The following is a 25,233-nucleotide window of genomic DNA, read 5'->3' as shown; positions in this document are numbered from 1 at the left end:
GTATGAAACAACTGGGGATTCCAAGCCATAAAGCAAGATCCCCTTAAGGATCTGCAACCTGCTTGTATCATGTCTCAGGGTGAGAATCTGCTAATTCATATCCAATCTATTTAGTATATTAAGCTTAGTGTGTTTTTTATTTGCTAAATAATCTGTTTGCTATCACTTAAAATCTCTCTCTTGTAGTTAATAAACTTGTTTTTATTTTAATCTAAACCAGTGAGCTTTGACTGGAGTGCTTGGGGAAAATCTCTGCTTGGTTACCGGAAGTGTGCATTGTTCGCGTCACATTGAGGGAGAGGCAGACCAGGTATTAAACCCATATACTGGCCAGATTTGACCAGGGCAGGATAGTCCGAGGCTCGGAAGCTGGTGGTTAAGAGAGCCTGTGTGTATCTGTGGCAAGTGTGTCCCTACCTGTGTGAATGTCGGTGAAAGTGCAGGCTGGAGGGTGCCGCAGCTTGTCACAGCAATACAGTGTGAGAGGGAGCCCAGGCTGGTGGGTCGGGGGCTCAATGGTACCTCAATTCCAGGTGGCACCCCGGGGGGAACCCATCACACATACAATTAGAAAAAGTTACATAAAAGATAAGAGGGTCTCCAACAATGTTGAGGAAAATACGATCTCTACCATTCACCTAAAAGACACTACTCATTATGAGTATTACAAGGTCTCCCTAAGCATACTTTTACTGTATTTGCCTTTCTAATCACTACTGCTAGGATGTTATTGGTAAAATAAGTATAATAGTCTTTCCAAGGATACTAACAACTTACTATTTACCACAGTGTGCCATTAATTTAAGCATACTAGAGCAATAAATACTTTTATTTTTAAATTGACAATATTGCTTGATTCAAGAAAAAGCCTGTGCACTAACAACTAAAAATTGTCCTTAAAAATTGAAAGAATGGATTAAATGTTCACGACATTTGTACTTAAAGGTCTATTTTGAATATAATTAGTGAAGAATTAGAAGATAGTGCTGTCATCCTTAAAAGCAATTTCTTAAAATGAACATGTGTAGCAAGCATACCCTGAAAATTACAAATTAGTTACACTACTGACAAAGAAACATTTTTCACTGCACTGCAAAAATGTTTATAACAGCACATTCTTCCCAGTTAGAGATTATAAGGTAAGGCTAAAAGCCACACTGAGCTTTTGGGTTCACCCATTTTTCAAGAGAGTAAAATCTTGACTCAGCAGCTCTTAAATGAAAGTTAGACAGTGCACAAGGGGGGAAGGAGGTAGCTAAGGTGAAAGTTTAATCCATTTGTTGGATGTACTGGTTACATACTGAAAGCATCTTTTCATCCTGCTAATGACATCTCAGATGAAAGGCTGAGATTGTTTGTAGCCTCATACTGGCTTTTCCATGTTTAGCTTTCAAATGGATGTAGTATAACAGTATATCTTATCTGATTAAAAATATCCTCCATACTTACACACAATATATACAGATATTCCATGACCTCCACCCACTCGGACATGTTGCTTGAATATTAAGCAGAAAAGGGAGATGAAAGGAAAGGACTGTTAAGGTTAAAAATAATCAATTTTAATGCATAGGCATGGGTTTTATGGCCCATGGTACTAGTAAAAGCTATAAGCAGCATAGCTTTATGGTTGTCTCATTTCTTAGCACCTAAAATGAAAAAGCATCATGATTTTAAAATCTGTCATATTTTATAACACTGCACAATCAAAACTTTTGTTTCTAATTCAGCTACTGGGCGTGGTATGCAGGAACAGATCACCTGATTTAAAAAAAATAAGAATCATGCAGAATCCAAACCTCTCAGAAGTGGAAAAGAATTTCATATTTCACCTTGCCTCCTAATCTAGGCACAGCTGTCTGTGCATGGCTGTCCAGTATCCCCTGGTTCCTATCTCTAAAATAGGACACATTCCTCCTTTACCTGTAACTCTGAAATAAGATCCAGTTCCTTATCTCTGAATGCTCTCTCCCCATCCTGTATCTTCAAATGCTCCAGCAGATTGGGCACCCTCAGACATTTGGCCAAGGCTTAATGCAAATCTCACCAACTCTGGGATACACTACCTGGGAGCATACAACATTTGAGTTCAGTAGTAGTCAGGGCACTGCAAAGAGGCTGCCGAAAGTGCTGGGCCCTGCGAAGGAGTCTCTGAAGGTAAAGGGGTCTGATGCAGGTGAGGATTATTACAATGTCTGTGTGACAGCCGCAAAGAAGTTTGGATAAGCATTAAAAAAAAGAATGCCTAATTCTTTTGAGGATTTCCCATCACAATGTGTCTCTATTTTGTGATCTCTGAGCATAATCTAAAACAGAATTTCTTTTGGCATGACCCTCCATCAAGCTTTTTATCTGAAAACCTATGGGGAATAAAAAGACTAAATGGAAATAAGCTTTTCTGCCATCATGAAACAGTGAACAAAAAGGTCAAAGGAAGCAGCTTGTTATAGTGTGACACTAACGGTCTATCAACAGCATTCATCATATTACACAAGAAAATAATGCGACATGAATTTGGAGCAAAACGTATCAATATCAAATCAACTGAGTGACACAAGCCTCAAGTTGATGCTGCATTATTTTACAGTAAATACGCCTCCCCTCTTTTTTTTAAAACAGCGCCAGTATCTCAAAATAAATTGCCATTTGTCTTTATTCTTTATCAGGATTCGGAAATCTGATTCACATCTCCCACTGTCAAGACGTTTACCCATGTAACCCCCCAAAGACAAACCTGGCTGGCACTGCCCCCAGCAAAATGTCTGCCCCTGCCAGCCTTTGATCACCCAGGCATTATTTTGCTGCCTTAAGCACTGTTTGTACAGTTGAACCAGCCTTAATACGGGTCCCCACATGCTGCACTGAAAATGTATCTTCAAATGCATAACATCTTCAGTTAAAACTACAAATCATATTTAAAAAGAGACATGAGGATTAAAGCCACATTATCAACACCTCTAGTATGAGTTTAGTTTCTTGGGAGCAGAGAAAGCTTCCCGCCAAGTCAGCTCTCTTTCTTCACTGAGCAAAGTGGGGAGCTACACAGGAGCTGCCAGACATGATGGGGTATAGATCTTCACTAATTCATCCCAAGCGCAGTCTGCCACCTACAAAGAAAACATAGTCCATGTTAGAGTTACTGGAAAAGTAGTTTGATCCTTCTGATTTTTGTGATCAAAAGTACAGAAAACGATGCCTGGTCTTTGGGTTCAGATTGGTGCTTGTTTTTAATAATTCCTTAATTTCTGACATGAATTGTAAAATGCAGTGTTGTTGTAGCCATGTTAGTTCCAGGTATTAGAGAGACGGTGGATGAGGAAATATCTTTTATTGGACCAACTTCCATTGGTGACAGAGACAAGCGTTCAAGCTTACACAGGGCCCTTCTTCAGGTCTGGGAAAAGTACTAAGAGTGTCACAGCTAAATAAGGGATATATTAATCTTGAATGGTCCCTTAGATTAGAATATGTGCTAACTACTTATGCTAAATGGTCTGCTCAATCTTGGATTTAACTGTGACACTCTTAGTACCTTTCCCAGACTTGAAGAACAGCTCTGTGTAGCTCAAAAGCTTATCTTTCACCAACAGAAGTTGGTCCAATAAAAGATTTTACCTCACCCACCTTGTCTAATGAATTGTAAAACTAATTGTGACACAGGATGTGTGCCAATTGGCAGAGAACACCAAAGGATGCACAGGGATTCCCTGGGTCAGGTTATGCAAAATAATTCACTAAAAGGTGGCATGTGGGGACAGGACCAAGAGCCAGTATCCCAGTGGTCATCATAATCCTTTCTAAATGTGTGTATGGATAATATTTAAGGCATTATGTATCTTTACAGAAAATTACATTCTCAAACCCTTGAAGTTAAGGCAGGTAAAACAGGAGGCAACGTGCTTCAGACCAGTTCCTTCTAGGCAAAGGGGTAATAGGCACTTGTCTCCCTGGCTGGGCATTGTGTGTTGTTCCCTTCACAATATAGGTCTATTCGCATACAGAACCAAAATGCTAATCAAGAGACTGTGAAATCTTGGAGAGGAAATTTACAGGAAATAAAAAAAGAGCAGGAGGGGAGTACCGTTTACAAGTAAAGACAATAGATTATTGGCATACATGTGGGGTGGCAGGCAGAGGTACCCTCCTACATCTTTCCACCAAGGAGGAAAAAGGACAGTATGGCTCATGAATGGGAAGATAACAGCTAAGCCTGTCTGTTCTATGCTAGTAGGACTGCAGGTGAGTTTTTGCTCTAAAAGACATGACAATAACTAGCTAAGTACACTAGATTCTGGAATGCACGCTAGGTTTTTATTTTATGTGTAATGTAATATAATGTAATATTTTACATGTTTCCGATACTTCTACTTGCTTTCACTAGAATTTGTAGTCTGTCAAATCAACTTTTGCTTGTTTGCATTATAAGCCAATATAAGTGTTGTGCGTAAAGAGGAGTGGTGATTGAGGTATAACTGGTAAGCGGGGTGCACTGTTCCTTTGGGAGCAGTGAGTCTGCAAATAATGCACGTGTGTCAAGTACCATGGCCTGGACACTCCAGGGAGATGCTTGGAGGAACTGGGGACTGGAGGGTGTCTATTGCTAACCTGCAGAGGGACAGAAGAGTCTGTGTAGTCCTAAAGAGCTCTATTTGTTTTGCCTGTGTCCCAGAGAGTCAGAGAGCTGACATATGGCAGGCTCAGACAAGGCTTCCCCACGCAGGTGGTAGTGAGGTGCGTCACAACCCTGGGTACCCCGGAAAGTGTCACACTAATTCTGGTTTCATTTCTGTTGGATGAAATGCATGGATGTGGGCAGGAGCTTGCAAGGTTATATTTTTCCTATATACCACTTAGTCCATGGAGATGGCGGAGTAACTTCAGCATAAATAGCCTAGCTCTGATGGTGGTAGGGGATGGGCAGGAGAGGAACCAGGAGATCCATGAAGGCTTGGATCCACAGCCACTCCTCCTCCCCACAAGGAGCTGGTGACGCGCTCTCTCTCTCTCTCTCTCTCAGGTATGGCCAATATTACTGTGCTAGCTCAATGCCTCAAAATCTTAAATGTATTTATCCTCACACCACTGTAAGATAGGGAAGTGCTATTATCCCCATTTTACAGATGGGGAACGGAGGCAGAGACACTAAAGCGATTTGCATGAGTTCTTCACACACAAGTCTGCTGCAGAACAGCAAATAGAAGGTCTCTGGTCTCCCAAGGACCTGAGCTAGAGCCCTGACCATTCAATCATCCATCCTTTCCAAGGAGAGCTCCACGTGAACCTGATGGGACTATGATATCATCTAAACTGACCCAACTTTAGCAATATAGCAGAAGAATCTAAGCTGGTCTGAATTTTTCTAAACAAACCCCTAAAATCCCTTTTTGGTGCAGATTTGCAGTATCACAATATGAAGGCTGGTATGAATCTACAGCACTGGATAAAATCAGTATTAACAGACAGGGAAAAAACCTTTCATAAAACCAGATTACAAAATGCTTTAGATTTGCTAATGCAATTAAAGATGCTCTAACAATACCAGATACTAGATCAACAACTATGTAACAGAATGACGTATAATACGTAGTTTGTTACAGAGCAGTGGAGGGACAAAGAAATGAAGGCAAAGGTAAGAGATAAGATGAGATCTGAAGAGGAATAAAGTTGACAAGGCCTATGAATACAAGCCACTAAACGAGGGTGAAAACAACATTTGAAAAGTATCTTCAAAGTGCCGTGTTCTCTCAGGGATGTCAATGGGAGACCATTTTGCTATAAAACTAATTCACGTTCTTCAATATAAAACTAGAATGAACAGGTGCACACTAGAAAGTTGGAAATCAAACTTAATTTTGTATGATACACACTGTAGTTGTCCCATTCCATGGTTACTGCTCATTTGTGGCATTTCCTTAATTGGTTGCAACTGCTTAGTTATTTGAGGTACTTTACCTTTTACACCCTAAAACAGAACAGAACAAAATCTCATGACATTATGTCTGTTCACTTGACTAACAGAGCCTTGTGTGATATAACATTTTGCTGTATTGCAGTTCATCCACAATTTCACACACACAAAAAATCTGATTTCTCCCAGGAAGGGTGTGCAGAGAATGGCAATTGTATAAAACACACAGTAAGTATTTTTATCCTTCCCATAGGTATGGGTTGGTACTACATTTGCAATACTTTCTTTCAAGAGGAAACAAGACATGGAATGGCACCTGAAAAATCCCTGGGGAATCCCCACCTATGATCAACCTAATTAGTATCTCGCAGCAAGCTCTGAATAAATATAGTTACAGAACCATTTAATCTAGTGATAATAAGAATAAACAGAGACTACACAAAAGGCAGTTTGACTAGGACCACTTGGGTTATTTTTGCCCAACTTGCTCAGATTCTCTGATAGTACATAAATGTAGCTAGTTAGGAAAAGAAAATAAACCTACAGCAAATAACTCTGGGTCATATCTGCCTGTGCAGTGTGACGTCCATACTTAAAACTCATGTTGGAAATGGTGATGAACAAATTCTATGCAAAGAGCGGGGATGACTGATTTAAATCAAAGTGACTTAAAATCATTGATTTAAATCAGCAAGCAAAACCCCTTGATTAAAATCCCTAATTTGAATGCTGGTTTGCATTTGTACTTTTCAGTTATTTTCCTCAAGAAAGGTTGATTCTCACTCACTGGTAATGGTTGAAATGCTGATTACCAATTAAATATAGCCTTTACACTAACTTTGGTGCATCTTTTTGCTAACTATGAGGACACAGTAAATTTATACAGTTAAGCAATTTTAGCTTCACCCATTTATTCAGAGTCTATTTTTACATTTTAATTATGTTAGAAAATGCTGACTGATGCATTTCTTATTTACTAGATGATTATTAAAATTTTTACTCACAATGTGTGTCATACTATGATGAGTACAGTACAAATATGTACACCGAAATGCAAAAAGAACAAATTTTCCACAAAGAAAAGGTTTATTAAAGTTACACATCTCAGAGGCAAGCTAGAGGTTTAAAGCTAATTCAAGACAGGACACCATGCTGCAGAATTTTTGTATCTTACTTTCCATCATCTTAGGGTTCAAAAAAGAACTAGCTAAGTTCATGAAGGACAGGTCCCTCAATGGCTATTAGCCAGGATTGGCAGGTATGGTGTTCCTAGTCTCTGTTTGCCAGAAGCTGGGAATGGGTGACGGGATGGATCACTTGATGATTACCTGTTCTGTTCGTTCCCTCTGGGGCACCTGGCATTGGCCACTGGGCTAGATGGACCTTTGGTCTGACCCAGTCTGGCTGTTCTTATGTAGAATTTCAAATCTGCTAACTCCTAAAATATAACTAGTTTAATAAAAGTCTCAATTCAGTCCAAGAGTGTTTATCTGCCATCAGCAATGTACGGGCGAACCTTCTGAGCAAGATTCAAAATGGTAAGTTTTGAGTTAACAACCCAGAACATATGTTTGACAAAATGCCATTCTGTCATCTCAAATTAAATATGATAAAGTGCTACAGTCGAAAATGGATGATGGAAAGTAAGACCTCGGAACCGAACTAAATTATTTCTATATTGTGCTGGTGGACATGACTATAGAGATTAATTTCAAGAGTGAAGTGATCTGACTGGATTATTCAATACAAATATGCCAACTAAATGTGTTTCTGTGTTTGTAACAACCCACATTTTATGTAAAGTTTTCCAAGGCTCTACCGTTTAGTGAATCAAAAGTGGAAGAACCTTATGAAGTCAAAGTAGTAACTATACTTTGCTTCGGTAAATTCAAGTCAGAAAAACCAAGAGACAGTTAAACTAAGACATTCTTATTTAATATCTCAGTAGGTTTACAATGAACAACAATGTATGGATGGCATCCCAGTCATCCAAGGAATCCTATGTTTGATGGGATTACCTATGTTCCAAAATAGCCGGGTGACTTTCATTAGGCTTTTGGTACACAAACTACACCCTTAAAATGGCTGCCATAAAAGCTACTGTAGTTTGAAAGAGGATGTGATGGCTCTTGTAGCCCCAGTTCAGCAAGGTACTTGAGCATCTGAATACTTAAGCACATGAACAGTCCCACAGAAGGCCCTAGTGAGTAACTGTGTGAAGTGTTTTGCTTTATTAATAGTACTATAATATCTGGTGAGAATGTGAATATACAACCCTTGGTTATTGAATCTGTTTGTATAAAGCCAATGGCTTTATAACCTAAGTGGGAGGGAAAGCCAACACAATCTAAAATATTTTGTCACAATTGATTTAACAATAATTTTGATCAAGCTTTTAATGCAACTTCAACCACAATTTATGTGTTTGTGCTAACTGAACAGGAATAACTCCGAATATGAGCTCTATCAGATTTGGTGACTGTGCAAGTACCTAGTGCACAGTTGGAGATATCCCAATAATTTTGGAAGTGCTCCAAGTTTTTCTTTTAGTATTTAACCGCCCCACCACCACCACCACCACCTTACTGATATTTTTTATACAGGTTTATCTAATTCTTATTTAGAACAGTATTCAATAGGATATTCCATAGAACGTAATCTTATTGTATATGAAGAGATTATTTGAGCCACTGTTCAAAACTGCAGACCGTTCACAAGAAGCTTAAATATAAAGTATTATTCATTTTCAGCCCAAAGCTACTGTACAATGTTGCTGAAATAGCTTTGCCTTCAATCCAACAGACCTGGATCAAGTTTGTATATCGGTAGGTAGAGTCTGCAGAATGCTCTGATCTTTTGGTGAAAGCTACTGTATAACGGCAGGGGTTTTTTATTCTTCCGACCGTTTTAAAAAAACAAATAATTAGCTTTGGGCAGCTATTTTCACTACACTTTCATTAATATTGTACAGATATGCTGCAGAACACCTGACAAATACACCACTATTGCTTATGTGTTGGAATATACAGTTCTCTTGTATCAATTTTTTTGCCATCACAAATCATAGAGAGAAATGGAATAATTAAAGGTTAATTATAAAATAACAATATTCCACTGAATGCTGATTGCTCAGGGAAGGATGCAGCTGAAAAAGACAGCTCCCCCCAAAAGTGGCAATGTTCCCATCTGTTAGCCATTACTGTTACAACTACACGATGCAAACACAATTTAACAAAATGGATGCATTTGTTAATGTCTGTGGCACTCTGTACCTCAAAGTAGCACCCTGGAACCGCCATATTCACCACTGTCATATAATGATATGTTTTGTACAAAATATAACTTGTGAGGTGTCATTTTGAAAGTCTTGATCTGCTGAACATGAATATCCTGTTGGATTGTATATGCTATCGGTGTATGTGAAGTTATGAAGTATTGCTATATGTGCTACTGAAACATGCTGTGAGGTTGGGAGATGCCCACAGCCAGCCTTTCAGTTGCAATAAAGGAGGGTCAGACAGGCGTTGGTGGTGTTGATCACAAAGAATCCACTATCCCAGAGGCTCTTTAGACAAGGGATGTAACACAATGGAGACTGCTTGACCAATGGGAACTGCCTGATCCCCATGTCACAGCAAGTATCTTTCTAGCAGCTGAAAGAAGGTATAAAGAGTCAGTAACATCACTTGTCCTCTCCCCCACCCCCATCTCAACACCTGGAAGACAAAGACTTGGAACTAGGGAGACTGCACTTCCTTCCAGCCTGGGACCAGTCTGAGTATTGAGGAACTGTAATCTGCCTGTAATATCTGATCTTAGGATGAGAAACTTCTTGATTCAAATCTTGCTTAGTATGTTAAAGTTACAAATAGAAATGCAGTCTAAATTCTATTTCTTAAGTAACCAACTTTGATCTCTATGCCTGCTACTTATAATCACTTAAAATCTTTCTGTATTTAATAAATATGTTTTATATTTTACCTAAAACAGTTTGTTTTTGGTTGAAGTGCATGTCCACTTTCCTATGAAGAAGTGGCCAACTAAGTAAAGAGTTTACACTGGTCAGGCTTCTGACCAGTGCAAGATGGTGCAGTTCTGGGGTGTAGGGCTGGAGCTGGGGGAACTGGCTGAAGCTCATGAGTGGCTGGGAGATCGTTTATGTAACTCAGCCGGGTGTGTCCCTGCCTGTGGATGGCTATGTAAGTGCAGTGCCTGTCAGAGGCTTGTAGCTTGATCTTAGCTCATAGCATGAGACAGCTCAGGCTGGTGGGTTTGGAGGACTCAGCTGTCCCACAGTCCAGGTTGCACCCGGGGGACCCTGTCACAATGGCCTCTAGTCCTCTCGTTTCAGCAGTGAAGTTGCAACACCAGTGCATAAGTGAGTGTACTGTACTTTTATTATTGCTGCAGTCTAAATATCATGCCAGGTAATTTTCTGGAATAGGCAAATATATTTGCAGCAGATAAATCGAACTGGACATTGCTTTATTCCCCTTCAATATAAAGCCAAAAATATGAATTGTGCAGATACAGTCTCAGAAAACTAATTCTTCACTGGAAATTCATAGTTTGACTACTAAAACACGGGATGACTGTTTCACTTTAAAGTGTCTATCCTAATGTCTGATAGTAATGCTGTTTTCCACCAACTCATTTAATACCAATATTCTTATTTATCACAGCCATTTCAGTTGTCCCTCTAGCTGATCTATTTCAGGTCCTCTGTCTTCTATTCATCACTACAGCCTTGCTTTACAATAGACGGAGACCTTTTCCAGAACCCTAGGGCAATCCATTCAGCTTAGTGTAATTACCTAGATGACATACTGTCTCTTTACTGTTTAGGATCAAGAAAAGAGGAAAAATCCTTCAAGATAGTGGTTGATTTTTGCTGTACTCTAAGGTGGCACTAAACGCCCAAGCCCAATAACCAAGTACTATTTTTCAGAAAATAACTAAAAACTGCAAAAACATAAAGCGCTTACTGAAACTCAGCAAGATATGCATGTATCTAGATAATGACACTGTATTTTCATTAGGTTCCAGATACAATTACTTTCTTTACCCTGGCAAGAAATGTCGATGCCACTGTTGAATAAGTTTTTGAACAACAGTCAGGAGGGCAGAAGTGATTATCACTAGATACCCTTCCAGGGTTTCCAGTAAAATCTTAGGCTGACAGGCAATTGTCTCTTACATGGTGACCACTCAAGGATGGAAATAGCTCTAAACATTTGTCTCTGCCCTGCTGAGTTTCAAGAAGAAATATATCACTTCTTCTTTTACAACAGGTTTTAAAAAAAGTTATTGTAGCTACATTTTCACTCCTATTTGCAATACTTTTCCTTCATCCTCTTCTCTAGGTACCATTTCTTCTGTCTTTTTGTTCTTAATTCTTTGAGCTATTTATACTATGATGAAAAATCTGTAAAGGGTCCTGAGCACTCTTGCGTACACAGGGGATGGAAGTTTGGTGAAGCTAATAAAGATGGTTATTAGTCCTGCTACTTATTTTGACAGGTGACCATTTCTTCTAGCCCATAATTGGACAAGAATGGAAAGGAAGTTTTGCCCTTGATTCTCCCCACCCCCATTCCATCTCTTAGAATCACAGAATCATAGAATATCAGGGTTGGAAGGGACCTCAGGAGGTCATCTAGTCCAACCCCCTGCTCAAAGCAGGACCAATTCCCAACTAAATCATCCCAGCCAGGGCTTTGTCAAGCCGGGCCTTAAAAACCTCCAAGGAAGGAGACTCCACCACCTCCCTAAGTAACGCATTCCAGTGCTTCACCACCCTCCTAGTGAAATAGTGTTTCCTAATATCCACGCTAGACCTACCCCACTGCAACTTGAGACCATTGCTCCTTGTTCTGTCATCTGCCACCACTGAGACCAGCCTCTTTGGAACCCCCCTCAGGTAGTTGAAAGCAGCTATCAAATCCCCCTCATTCTTCTCTTCTGGAGACTAAACAATCCCACTTCCCTCAGCCTCTCCTCATAAGTCATGTGCTCCAGACCCCTAATCATTTTTGTTGCCCTCTGCTGGACTCTTTCCAATTTTTCCACATCCTTCTTGTAGTGTGGGGCCCAAAACTGGACACAGTACTCCAGATGAGGCCTCACCAATGTCGAATAAAGGGGAATGATCACGTTCCTCGATCTGCTGGCAATGCCCCTACTTATACAGCCCAAAATGCCGTTAGTCTTCTTGGCAACAAGAGCACACTGTTGACTCATATCCAGCTTCTCGTCCACTGTGACCCCTAGCTCCTTTTCTGCAGAACTGCTACCTAGCCATCGGTCCCTAGTCTGTAGCAGTGCATAGGATTCTTCCGTCCTAAGTGCAGGACTCTGCACTTGTCCTTGTTGAACCTCATCAAGTTTTTTTTGGCCCAATCCTCTAATTTGTCTAGGTCCCTCTGTATCCGATCCCTACCCTCTAGCGTATCTACCACGCCTCCCAGTTTAGTGTCATCTGCAAACTTGCTGAGAGTGCAGTCCACACCATCCTCCAGATCATTAATAAAGATATTAAACAAAACCGGCCCGAGGACCGACCCTTGGGGCACTCCGCTTGAAACTGGCTGCCAACTAGACATGGAGCCATTGATCACTACCTGTTGAGCCCGACGATCTAGCCAGCTTTCTATCCACCTTACAGTCCATTCATCCAGCCCATACTTCTTTAACTTGGTGGCAAGAATACTGTGGGAGACCGTATCAAAAGCTTTGCTAAAGTCAAGGAATAACACATCCACTGCTTTCCCCTCATCCACAGAGCCAGTTATATCATCATAGAAGGCAATTAGGTTAGTCAGGCACGACTTCCCCTTGGTGAATCCATGCTGACTGTTCCTGATCACTTTCCTCTCCTCTAAGTGTTTCATAATTGATTCCTTGAGGACCTGCTCCATGATTTTTCCAGGGACTGAGGTGAGGCTGACTGGCCTGTAGTTCCCCAGATCCTCCTCCTTCCCTTTTTTAAAGATGGGCACTACATTAGCCTTTTTCCAGTCATCCGGGACCTCCCCCAATCGCCATGAGTTTTCAAAAATAATGGCTAATGGCTCTGCAATCTCATCCGCAAACTCCTTTAGCACCCTCGGATGCAGCGCATCCAGCCCCATGGACTTGTGCACGTCCAGTTTTTCTAAATAGTCCGGAACTACTTCTTTCTTCACAGAGGGCTGGTCACCTTCTCCCTATGTACTGGGACCATATGGATCATTGTTGCAGCCAAGGTCCTGTAGTGGCACCAGATCTTGTATAAAGGGGGTCTGGTAAGGTGTCTAAGACAAGATTGTGATGTGCTGGTTATGATTATGATATATGGGTGCATGTATCATTTTTGTATTTAAAGTTATGAATATTGGCTCTATACTGTCTGTATTTCAAACTTATGCTATGCTTCTGGGTGACACCCCAGACAATTTGGCATCAGCACTGCATAGCCTGCTTGATGGCCCATTAAGGACCATCAGCTATACAACTGACCCACTGAAAGAAGGCAGATACACCTAGTGACTCAGCAAGGTATGTAGGATTCATAGATTCAAGGACTGGAAGGGACCTCGAGAGGTCATCGAGTCCAGTCCCCTGCCCGCATGGCAGGACCAAATACCGTCTAGACCATCCCTGATAGACATTTATCTAACCTACTCTTAAATATCTCCAGAGATGGAGATTCCACAACCTCCCTAGGCAATTTATTCCAGTGTTTAACCACCCTGACAGTTAGGAACTTTTTCCTAATGTCCAACCTAGATCTCCCTTGCTGCAGTTTAAACCCATTGCTTCTGGTTCTATCCTTAGAGGCTAAGGTGAACAAGTTTTCTCCCTCCTCCTTATGACACCCTTTTAAATACCTGAAAACTGCTATCATGTCCCCTCTCAGTCTTCTCTTTTCCAAACTAAACAAACCCAATTCTTTCAGCCTTCCTTCATAGGTCATGTTCTCAAGACCTTTAATCATTCTTGTTGCTCTTCTCTGGACCCTTTCCAATTTCTCCACATCTTTTTTAAAATGCGGTGCCCAGAACTGGACACAATACTCCAGCTGAGGCCTAACCAGAGCAGAGTAGAACGGAAGAATGACTTCTCGTGTCTTGCTCACAACACACCTGTTAATACATCCCAGAATCATGTTTGCTTTTTTTGCAACAGCATCACACTGTTGACTCATATTTAGCTTGTGGTCCACTATAACCCCTAGATCCCTTTCTGCCGTACTCCTTCCTAGACAGTCTCTTCCCATTCTGTATGTGTGAAACTGATTTTTCCTTCCTAAGTGGAGCACTTTGCATTTGTCTTTGTTAAACTTCATCCTGTTTACCTCAGCCCATTTCTCCAATTTGTCCAGATCATTTTGAATTATGACCCTGTCCTCCAAAGCAGTTGCAATCCCTCCCAGTTTGGTATCATCCGCAAACTTAATAAGCGTACTTTCTATGCCAATATCTAAGTCGTTGATGAAGATATTGAACAGCGCCGGTCCCAAAACAGAGCCCTGCGGTACCCCACTCGTTATGCCTTTCCAGCAGGATTGGGAACCATTAATAACAACTGAGTACGGTTATCCAGCCAGTTATGCACCCACCTTATAGTAGCCCCATCTAAATTGTATTTGCCTAGTTTATCGATAAGAATATCATGCGCGACCGTATCAAATGCCTTACTAAGGAACATGCCTATGGACAGAACTGTAAGGTTTTTTCTTGCCATGTGCCCGAATTGCTTGTCTTTGGAACAAAGAAAGAGAGGCCACATGACAAGAGACTATAAAAGGCTGCTGCAGCTCCTCCATCTTGTCTTCAATCCTGCTTCATACCTCTGGAGGGACTTTGCTACACTGAAGCTTTGAACCAAGGACTGAATGACCCATCCCAGCTGTGGATGTATTCCAGAGACTTGATTTGAACCTGCAGTTTATTCTATCACTGCTACAAGTCTGAACCAAGAACTTTGCCATTACTGTATGGAATTGATTCCATTTAATCAATTCTAGCTCTCATCTATATCCTTTTCCTTTTATGAATAAACCGTTAGATTTTAGATTCTAAAGGATTGGCAACAGCATGATTTGTGGGTAAGATCTGATTTGGTCTGGGGGTTGGTCCTTTGGGATTGAGAGAACCTTTTTTCTTTTACTGGGGCATTGGTTTTCATAACCATTAGTCCCCATAACGAGTGGCACTGGTGGTGATACTGGGAAACTGGAGTGTCTAAAGCAATTGCTTGTGTGACTTGTGGTTAGCCAGTCGGGTAAAATCAAAGTCCTCTCTGTCTGGTTGGTTTGGTTTGCCTTAGAGGTGGAAAAACCAATTTTTTTTTCCAGATATGGCTAACATTCTCCCAGTCAGGCCCCTTCCACAGAAGTACAAAATACTGGTTTCCCTGGTCTTCCTAGGTGAAAGATCTTTGTCTAAGCTGAGTTTTTACTTATATTCAATTCTGAGAGACTTCAACCCCCTTGAATGAAGGGCCCATCTTTCTCAGCTTGCAAGAGCTTTGGCCCCTAGTGTCTGTCCAATGATGGATGCAGAGATAGCTTCTTCTCTCTTCTTATATCTTCCTAAACTTGTTGTTTTGTCCCCAGACATAGGAAGACCTCATGCTGTTCTTCTCATCCCCTTGACTTCCTATCCCCTTGCTGATTTGTATGACTTCCATTGTTTTGATTCCACCAAACTTAATTTGCACTGGAGACAGGTAGATAGCTGTCTTCCCTCCTGTCTGAGAGAAAACCGGTTTTTCTCCCTTTCTTTGGTCAGACTTTAAAGCACAATATTAGTGAGTATCCATAATTCCTCACACAACATTAAAACATACATTTCACAATGATATTAAATCACCTGTGTGCCACCAGTTCGCATACAATACTTCACATGACCCATTTGAGATGCAGGTTATGATAACAGTGAGTTGGAGTACACTGGGCTGGTAAGGCAAACTGAAACTCACTGCTACGTACCAGGGAGTTCCTTGCCATGTGGCACTAACCCTCTCCCCTATGCTCTTAACCTGCTGGGTTTGAGGTATGGATCTGTTGGTTTAAAATAACAAGGGGTTCCATCTTGGATTAGAAAGCCCCAAGCATTACTGTGACCCTACTCTTGGTCAAGAGGCATCAGAGATGAACTGTAACTGAGCCCTACCCTCATGCATAAATTGAGAGGTGCATATTGTAATTTTGTAAAAAAAATAAAAATAAAATAAAAAACATTCATTTGCAAGCATTCGAGTTTGTGTGTGGTATTTTTCAACCTACACATTGTTTCTAATTTGTATAATCATTTGTGATGAATACGGAATTAAAAATTGGCCAGAAGTTCTTACATAGATCTGGATTCAAATTATATATACTGACCAGAAATAGCAATGTCCCAGACATTGCTAAAGAAATGTATTACTCTCCCAAGAAGGGAAAAGATTTGGAGGGGGGCATTGCTCCTGTTTTTCAGACCATTAAAAAGTGTCACAAAGCACTGAGCTGAAAACAGAAACTGACTAGCTTCATGATCAAGTCTCTGGAACATTATACAAACTGGCTAGGATCCATTTCAAAAGATAGAAGGCTGTTGTTTTGTTGATCTGATATGGAATATGTAACAGGGAGCTGATTTTGTAGACTTGAAACAATCCTCTAAGCACAACAGTTATTACATCTTTCTGGTGAAGGATATGCTGTCTAAATTTGCCTGAGTTGCAGGTCTTAAAGACAAGTCTGGCAGTGAAGTGCAGAGGGCTTTCAAAACTATTTTCAGCAATGGATGCACTCTCGCAAAGTTAGATAGCTTAAAGAAAGGAATCTTTAAAGAGCTATTTTAAAGAACACCAAGTCCATCCTTTAGTTACTGATAAAATCAATGCAGTTTTGTGGAAAGGTTTAATCCAAACTTTAATTTGCCATTCTATGCTGACATATGACACTCTAAAAGTGGCACTGTGGGGATTCTGTGTTTATTGTTTCTCAGTGACTCCATATGAAATATATTCAGTTTACAAGCAAAACAACGTGCTTCCTAAACACCAGCCCTGCAATCTCCATCTTTGTATCTAAGAGTCAAGTAAGGTTTCATTTTTTTTTAAATAATCACCAGTAATTAACAGTGGTACAGGCCAAATATTCTCTTCATGAAACCCTATTTGTCTTCCATCGAGTTGCACAGGTATAACTCACTGGCACTAAGCAAACAGTTTTGCTAAAGAATCAGAAGCCAGTTTACTCTCTGCTGTGTTGGTTCAGCATGGTTAACCAAAGTAAAAAGCAGTCAGAGCTTTTAAGTCACTAAATCAGATGACTCTGAACACACATACAAGGTGAAAAATCTGTTGAAGAAGAAGGTGATCCGTGAAGTCACTTTTCATAACACTTTAAAATCAAAGAGATGAAAATATTTGACTGCTGATATGATAGTCCGTTCCAGAATAGTGACATTATAGCTTTCACAGAACTTTATTATGGCTGTAGCAACTATAGTTTTCACAAAACTCAGGTCTAATGTGCTGATATTAACCCTTCCACTTCACAGGTGAAAGACTACCTATACTGGGACAGTTTAAAAATACCCCTCTACCTCGATATAATGCTGTCCTCAGGAGCCAAAAAAATCTTACCCTGTTATAGGTGAAACCGTGTTATATTGAACTTGCTTTGATCCACCAGAGTGCGCAGCTCCTCCCCCCCGGAGCACTGCGTTACCGCGTTATACCCGAATTCGTATTATATCAAGGTAGCGGTGTACCAAGAATTTTTAAAAATAGGAAATGACAAAGGGTGAAATTTACCCTTGTCAGAGGGCCAGCTCAAGGCCTATGTACCACTTAAGTCTCATTTTTGCAGCCTGGTGTGTGTGTGTGGGGGGGCAAGTTGCACATAAGGTCTTGCCTTGCACTGGTTCCTTATGCACAAGGATGAATTTTACCCAAACAAAAGGGATGTTTGCAAAGGCCTACAAAGGGATTCACCAATAACATTCATAACAACTAAGAAAGCCAGCCAAGAAATCCATGCACAAATTAAAACAAAAAATGGGATCTTTTTCTCTCAAGGAATTTCAAACTGTAAAACTTTACCTGGAATGCCTTGAGAGGTATAAAGAAGTGGCTGAGAACGGCCATAAGAGGGAGGAAAGATATAGTCAGTGAAATGTTTCTAGGCCAGGGGTGGGCAAACTACAGCCCAAGGCCCGCATCTGGCCCTTCAGACGGTTAATCCAGCCCTCTAGCTCCTGCTGGGGAGCAGGATCTAGGGCTTGCCCCGCTCTGCACAGCTCCCGGAAGCAGCAGCAGCATGTCCCACCTCCAGCTCCTATGTGTAGGGGCAGCCCCCACACCACGCTGCCCCCACACCAAGCGCCATCCCTGCAGCTCCCATTGGCCGGGAACCAAGGCCGATGAGAGCTGCAGTAGCGGAGCCTGCGGACGGGGCTGTGCGCAGAGCTGCCTGGCCGCGCCTCCGCATAGGAGCTGGAGGAGGGACATGCCACTGCTTCCAGGAGCTGCTTGAGGTAAGCACCGTCCAGAGCCTGCGCCCCGGCCCCCTCCAGTGCCCCAAGCCCCTGCCCTGATCCCCCTCCCACCCTCTGAACCCCCAGTCCCACCCTCCTGCACCCCAGAGCCCACCCTGCCAGCTGCAGCCCTCACCCCCCCCACCCCAACCCCCAATTTCATGAGCATTCGTGGCCCGCCATATAATTTGCATACCCAGATGTGGCCCTCGGGCCACAAAGTTTGCCTACCCCTGTTCTAGGGGCATGATAGCTTCAACAGTCATGTGGAACATCTAAATTCCATAACTTATGTGTACAAAGAAAGAACAAACAAGACACAAAAATACCCAAAAACCAACCAAACGAAAAAAAAGGAGCAAAGGAAGTTTATGCATCTTCCAGTAAAATTTCCACAATACACAATTCCAGCTTTACAACAGTTAGTTAATGCCTCTGACTAGAGTAGGATTTGTGTAAATACAAACAGAACACCTAATACAGCATCTCCACTGAAGACACCATTTAAATTCATATTTGGTCCTAAAAAAATGACCTTCTTTCTACAAAAGAGCCATTATTCAGCCATCCATAAGTACTGAAACACTTGAACGTGGCTGAGTGGCTTGAACCATTCTGAGTGGCTGGTAGGGAGGCCACTTGCAAACCATCCCACTGAAATACGCTTTGGAGTAGAGGGAGTAACCCATTCAGACAACTTGTACCTACACAACAGTCTGGGGGATGGAGGAAAGGAAATGGACACCAGGGAAAACCTCTACTCTATGTCATCCATGACACAGTGAGCAAAAAGGTGAGACTTACAGCCTCCAATGGCCTTTATTCGTTGCCAGTGCGGGGTACTGACCTACATTTTGGGGTTGTTCCTCAGTGAAGTTATCAATAAAACTGCATTTATAGTGGAATTTACAGGGATCTTGAAATCCTTATAACTATACAGATACGGGGCAATATTTGAGGGAAACTATTATATGCTCTTATTGCAGAGAGTCAGTGCCATCTAAGACAGCAAATAACTGTATCACCATCACATACATTAAACTGCCTTATGCCCGACAGTAAGCATCATTCAGATATCGTTGCCAGTGAAAGACAGAACAAAATAAGCAGGTGTCTTTTCATTGTGAGGAATTGACCATCAAGCTGCATGCGCATCCACAGAAAGTTGCAGGAGTTTAAAAACAAAAACAGCGTGGCAATCCTAACAAGCTACATGGACCCCACCTTCTACAGAAACTATTACAAAGCTCAGGCTGGATATTCACTCCCTAGCTATAATGGAGCCCACTTTACATATAGGCCAGTGGAAAGGGAGTAATTTTGTAGCCTGCCTCAAAAACCCAATCATTCTTTGGAGAAGAGAGATTAGAGTAAGATACATATAACAACACACACAGAGCCAAAGATACCCTGGATTGTGTATTATAGATAGCTATATTTGGCAGAGGGCTTTTCCATCCATTCTCTCATTGGCAAAGGGGAGAAACTTGGTGGCGGCTGAGCCTTCCTCCATCTGATAGAGATGACAAAGGGAGTATTTGCACAGGGGGTAGGGAGGGTTCTCTTTTTCTTCGAAGACTTCTTTTAAAATGGATCAGAACTTCTCTGTGCCACTCTGACCATGCCAGTTCCTCTCTGACCCCTTCATTGATTCTCTTTCCATATGAAATTCAACCTCCTAGAAGCACCCACAATTCACCACGTGAATATGGGTAACATTTTCATAAATGCTTAAAAAAATACTATTCTATATCTCCAGTTCTCATATCTACCTGCTTCCCATTTCATATGCCCATTCCTCTGACCTTGCTGCTCCCTTTGCACCCTGCTGTCACATGCCTTTTCGCCGTCATGACTTGGGCCTGCTTGTTTTAACCTGACAATGTCACTTCCACAAATGTTCTAATTTGTCCTGATTTTTTTTTAATTAAATATTGCACCTCAAGTCCCACAATGTAGAAGACATTTACAGAATATTATTTGTATAGTGCCCTTTATGCAGGAGCCCAGAGCACTTCACAAATTATAAGCAAACAATCCCACTGAAATGCAAGCCCTTTTCTGGAGAGGAGGGCGGCACCTATGCAGCCAGCTGGTGTGTAGTATAGTGCACAACAGCCTGAGGGATGAAGGAAAGAAAATGAATACCAGGAAAAAAACGCTACTCTGTGTCACGTGATCAACAGTGTCCCCATTCAGCTGAAAGGTTTTCAGACCCAAGCCCAGATTCTTCGCCAGACCTCTAAGCATAATCAACATAGGCTAGCTATGGCTTTTAAGCAGCCACATTCTAGCTGGAGCACAGCAGCACTCTGACCATGTATCTCTCAATCTTGATACACTCCTTATGTCAGGTACTGAGTGGGTGGAAGAGGAACCAGATCTGTGTCACCTGACCTGTGTCGGGGAAATCCACAACTGTGGAAATGCAGCAGCAACAGCACAAAAGGTCTGGAGTAAACAAGAGAATCTGGCTCCCACACCTCTTCGAATTGCACAAATGCATAATTGTCAGTACAAGTAGCCACTTGACATCTATCCTCTTGTATACAGAATCACAATGATTATTCATGCCACCATAATAAACAAGTATGCAAATCAAGCATATACACTGTGTGCCCTGTTGCATGCAAGCTGTTTTAAATTCCAGGCCTGATCCTGCATTTAGATGACAAATCAAACTGGAGTATTGTGTTTTTATTCCTCTTCATATTCATTTTTAAACCCCAGGTTGTACTTTTCAGCACTGTACATTGTAAACGGCCTGTTCTGATTTGATATGTTGCTGTCAAATATGTTTAACACATTCTTCCTGTAATCAGTGCTTGAAAATGGTTACCACCATTGTTCTTTTAAAAATCACACAGGACTGCAATTTTGGAAACTAATTGCAGCTCATAGTTCACAGATCCAGTAAAGAGAAGCTGAAGGGATTCCCCCCAAAACGCTTTTAAAATCCTCATCCTGTTCTCAGACAGCCGCCAAAGAAAGAACCTGCTCAATAGAAAGCATTCATTTACACACAGCACTGGGTGCTCTCTGTGGTGTGCAGAGCGGACCTGATAAGTAGGCATAGAAATGAAGAAAGGCTTTCAAACAAATCCAGGGCTTTCATTTTTCTCATGTTTGCCTTGAGCATTAGGCAGCTTTAGAACAACAAAAGTCCACAATTTCATGCAATTTATGATATGCAAAGTAATATTCCTCTTATTTCTTCATACTCCTGTAGAAATAATTTCAGTGTCATGACAAGATGAATTGGATGTTCAATGTAGCTGTATTTTTAAATTTTGCTATTTGTGGCTATTTTCTGAGTCACACAAATAAGAGCTGATTAAACACTAATTCATGATCGCAGCGTCCAGCTCAAATTGCAAAACACAAAATTTTGTTGATTTTCAATCAAGCTGCCCCCTAACAAGTTTTAAGATTACTTCCCTGGTGGCAACAGCTACTTCTTTGAAAGACTTACATAGTGTGAATCTCCCCTGTTAGTTGATATAACCTGCCACAAGCTCAACTGTTCAACTGCCTTGGCACAATCTACCCCAACAAAATGACATTTGGCACATCCCTTAGCTAGTTCAGATGGGCTCACCACTGTCTTTTCGGTCTGTTTTTGTATAGCACCTTGCACAATGGGATCGTGGTTCATCACAAGAGCTCCTAAGAGCTATCACAATACAAAAATCAACCAAAGAAGAAGAGAGGGACCATATGATATGAGTTGGAACATGATATGGTTGTAGGATGTGCCTTATTTCCATTATGTATAGTACTACTATTCATTATAGGTGAAATTCACCCCGTGCACGGGTATTCAACAATGAAGTCCCACTCTAGAATAGAATATGCCAGAAGGCCTCCTCTGAAGCCAGACCCATTGAACTCTGTATAGACAAACGACACAGCCACTCAATTTGCTACTATGTTTTTGTTGAGTTTTGGAACAACCATAGGTGATTCCATGGTGTAGTCTGAATTCAAGTCTAAAGGACACTTTCCTTTAAATGGTGTCTAAATATATACCCAGGTGAGCCTCAAAAGAGCCCTAGGACTATGAGCAGAAAAAAAACTAGGGAAGGACAGTATTGTATGGGAAAGAGGCCCTATAATAAAAGTCCCTACCCAATCTTTTCATGGGTTTTAAAACATTTAAAACCATTTGGCCTCACTGAGGCCAGGTCTATGCTACAAACATACATAGATATCACTACATCATTGTCCACGGAAGGGCTTCTCCCATCAATATAGCTACCGCCTCTCGCAGAGGTGGATTAACTACGCCGCTGGGAAATGCTGCAGCGGCGCAGTTTCTTGAGTGTAGACCTACCCTGACACTAGCTGCCCACACCATGTCAGAAGCTGTTTTAGTTGGAGGGATGTTTAAACACAGTTTGTAAACGAAAAGTAAAAACCTAGTGTAGTCTGAGCCTAAGGGGGAATTCTATTTGTTCATCTTGCATATTTCTCTCAATTACCATGAGCCTTCCCCTACTATGATCTAAAAAAGTTATTTGAAGTTAGATGACCTAGACATCTGTACAGGGTAATAACAGCTCACTGTTTGGTCTAGCATATTTTGGATATTGGGAGAAATAATGTTTATTATATATCAGAATACCATTTTGATTTGATTTGTGCACGGTAGGCAACATGCTGTACCTGCCTCAGCTGTACAGTAAACAGAATCAGGTTTCAATTATTTCAGCACGGAGAGATCTAAATACAACCTGGGGGTAAAAAAATCCAATCATGTCTGGTTAAATAAACCCTGTATCCTTAATGTTTCTGACAAAGCAAACTGATTCATACAATTTGCACTACAGCTCACCCACTCTCTTGGCTTAAACAACTACAACTGTACTAATAGTATTGCTCTTAGATACACATTCCAAATCTTTAGATTATTAAGAAAAGGCTCAAAGTGGAAGCTAGAGAGAGGCAACAGATAGTCAAACTGGAAGCCACTGAGATTCTCTGCATGTGCATTTCAAAGATTTATTTCAATTACTTCTTAGTCATATTTTGACTTCATTATACATATTTCTTTATTTCAGCACTCACTGCTATGACAGCTGGATGTCACACGATAGATTAAAACCAAATACATACAAAGCATATGAGTCACCTATAAGCCATCACTTCCCTTTTTCTGTTGCACAAACTCAGGAGCAGTTAAATGTAATGCCATCTATATGTATATATTATCCACTGCCAAAGGGTGAATTTACTTGGCTTTACTCTAGCCGCTAAACTATTACACAGATGTAGACTCAAGTAATCCCAGGACAATCAATACTCAAATGATTAGCCTTGATTTACTAAATCTCATCCCCCAGGACATTAAAGTTTGGGATTTCTATAATTAAAATCATGTATTTGGTCTCCTCTAGAGGTGGGCTTAAAGCAAAAGGCAACATCCTAGCATTCTTGAACTTTGGAGAAGTTCAGTTCTAGTATTCTAATATTTAATGATTGGCCCATCTCTAAGCAGATCTGAACCCTAGATCTGAACCTGGCACCTTCTCAAGTACTCTCGTTACCAAATCAAAGTAATTTTTGCTTCCACCTGCAATCAATATGGATTTCAACTCTGTCTGCTTTTGCAACTTCTTCCCAGCCCCATTCACAGACAAGTAATCATTTCTCAAATAAAAATGGAACTACATGTGTTTTATTTTAACCTGCATTCAGCCAGATCCTTTGCCTGAGGCATTCTACAAACCGATGGCTGCTGCTCATGATGGAGTCTGCAATTCAGCTGTGATTGTATTGGCTGTAATAGACAAGTGAAACATAAAATCATCTAATCTGTTACCTGACCATGGTTGTGAAGGCTTAAATCTAGTCCACATGTAAACTCTGTATGATGCTCCACAGTCTCCAGCAAGGGGTTAGGCTTGGAAAAATCCCAGAATCTACAGAAAGAAACAAAAAACCAAACATTGATGGTAACTGAAAGGGCATTTAAAAAATATAAGGCAGGATACTGATATGCCTGATGCTGCCAGAACCTTTTAAAAACCAAACCCACCCACTTAAGGAATATAATTAATCCCATTTCTGCAAAACCCTCTCCTGATCTACATAAATAAGGACTTTATTAAGGAAAACCATGTTCTTTATCCCATTACGGAAACTGAGATAACAGAGCTGGCACCAATGATCTGCCCTACAGATAATCTGTAAAAAATGGTAGGCTGGCCTTCTTTATTAAGATCCAATTCTTCTTAATATCTGCCAAGTTATATCTATGACACACACTTCAGGGCAACTCAATTTTTTTTCCCTGCATTGTCTGATGTGGGGCTGTCTGTTTACTGAAAATTACAAATGGGTTATAAACATTGATTGCTCCTGACCTCAGGTTTATTTGGGAGCAGACTTCTATAAAACACAATATGTCATTGCATTTTTCTAATTGAATTATACAGTAAAGGAAATGATTTGACTTAATTTTAATTTCACTGATAATTCACTCATCTAAAACTTTTGGGAAAAAAGTAATTCTAAACTCTTCTATTTCTACGGTTTTAACCCCAGTCACTCCCCAAAACACGGTATGAACCATACTGGGTATAATATAAGCAGTAAAAATTAGTAATAATAGGCAAAATATAGGAAGCAGTGTCTAATGGGTTACCATAAAGATTGCTACCTGTGCGCTGGAAAAATGCATTCAGTATGTTAATAAAATTTTCAGATGACTAAATTGAGAGGGACTCTAAATTATAATGAGGACAGAAAAATAATAAAAAGTGTCAAACTTCTTTGATTCTGCGGTATTGTCTACAGGGGAAAAATGTGCCG

General features: G+C 40.9%; 1 protein-coding gene across 1 annotated transcript in view; it reads right to left on the bottom strand.

Annotated features, from left to right (window-relative positions):
- Positions 1-1,244: 1,244 nt before the first annotated feature.
- Positions 1,245-25,233, bottom strand: part of PEX7 (peroxisomal biogenesis factor 7) — an 83,922-nt gene continuing 59,933 nt past the window's right edge. Inside the window, exons 9-10 of the mRNA XM_008176882.4 lie at positions 24,242-24,341; positions 1,245-3,107 (exon numbers count right to left, since the gene is read on the bottom strand). Coding sequence (XP_008175104.1) covers positions 3,039-3,107; positions 24,242-24,341 — 169 coding nt within the window. The 3' untranslated portion in view covers positions 1,245-3,038. The remainder of the gene's footprint in view (positions 3,108-24,241; positions 24,342-25,233) is intronic.

This window comes from Chrysemys picta, chromosome 3 (genome assembly GCF_011386835.1).
Source record: "Chrysemys picta bellii isolate R12L10 chromosome 3, ASM1138683v2, whole genome shotgun sequence".
Classification (NCBI taxonomy): Eukaryota; Metazoa; Chordata; order Testudines; family Emydidae; genus Chrysemys; species Chrysemys picta.
The sequence above is the reverse complement of the archived record's forward strand: the minus strand, read 5'-3'. Positions and strand labels throughout refer to the sequence as shown.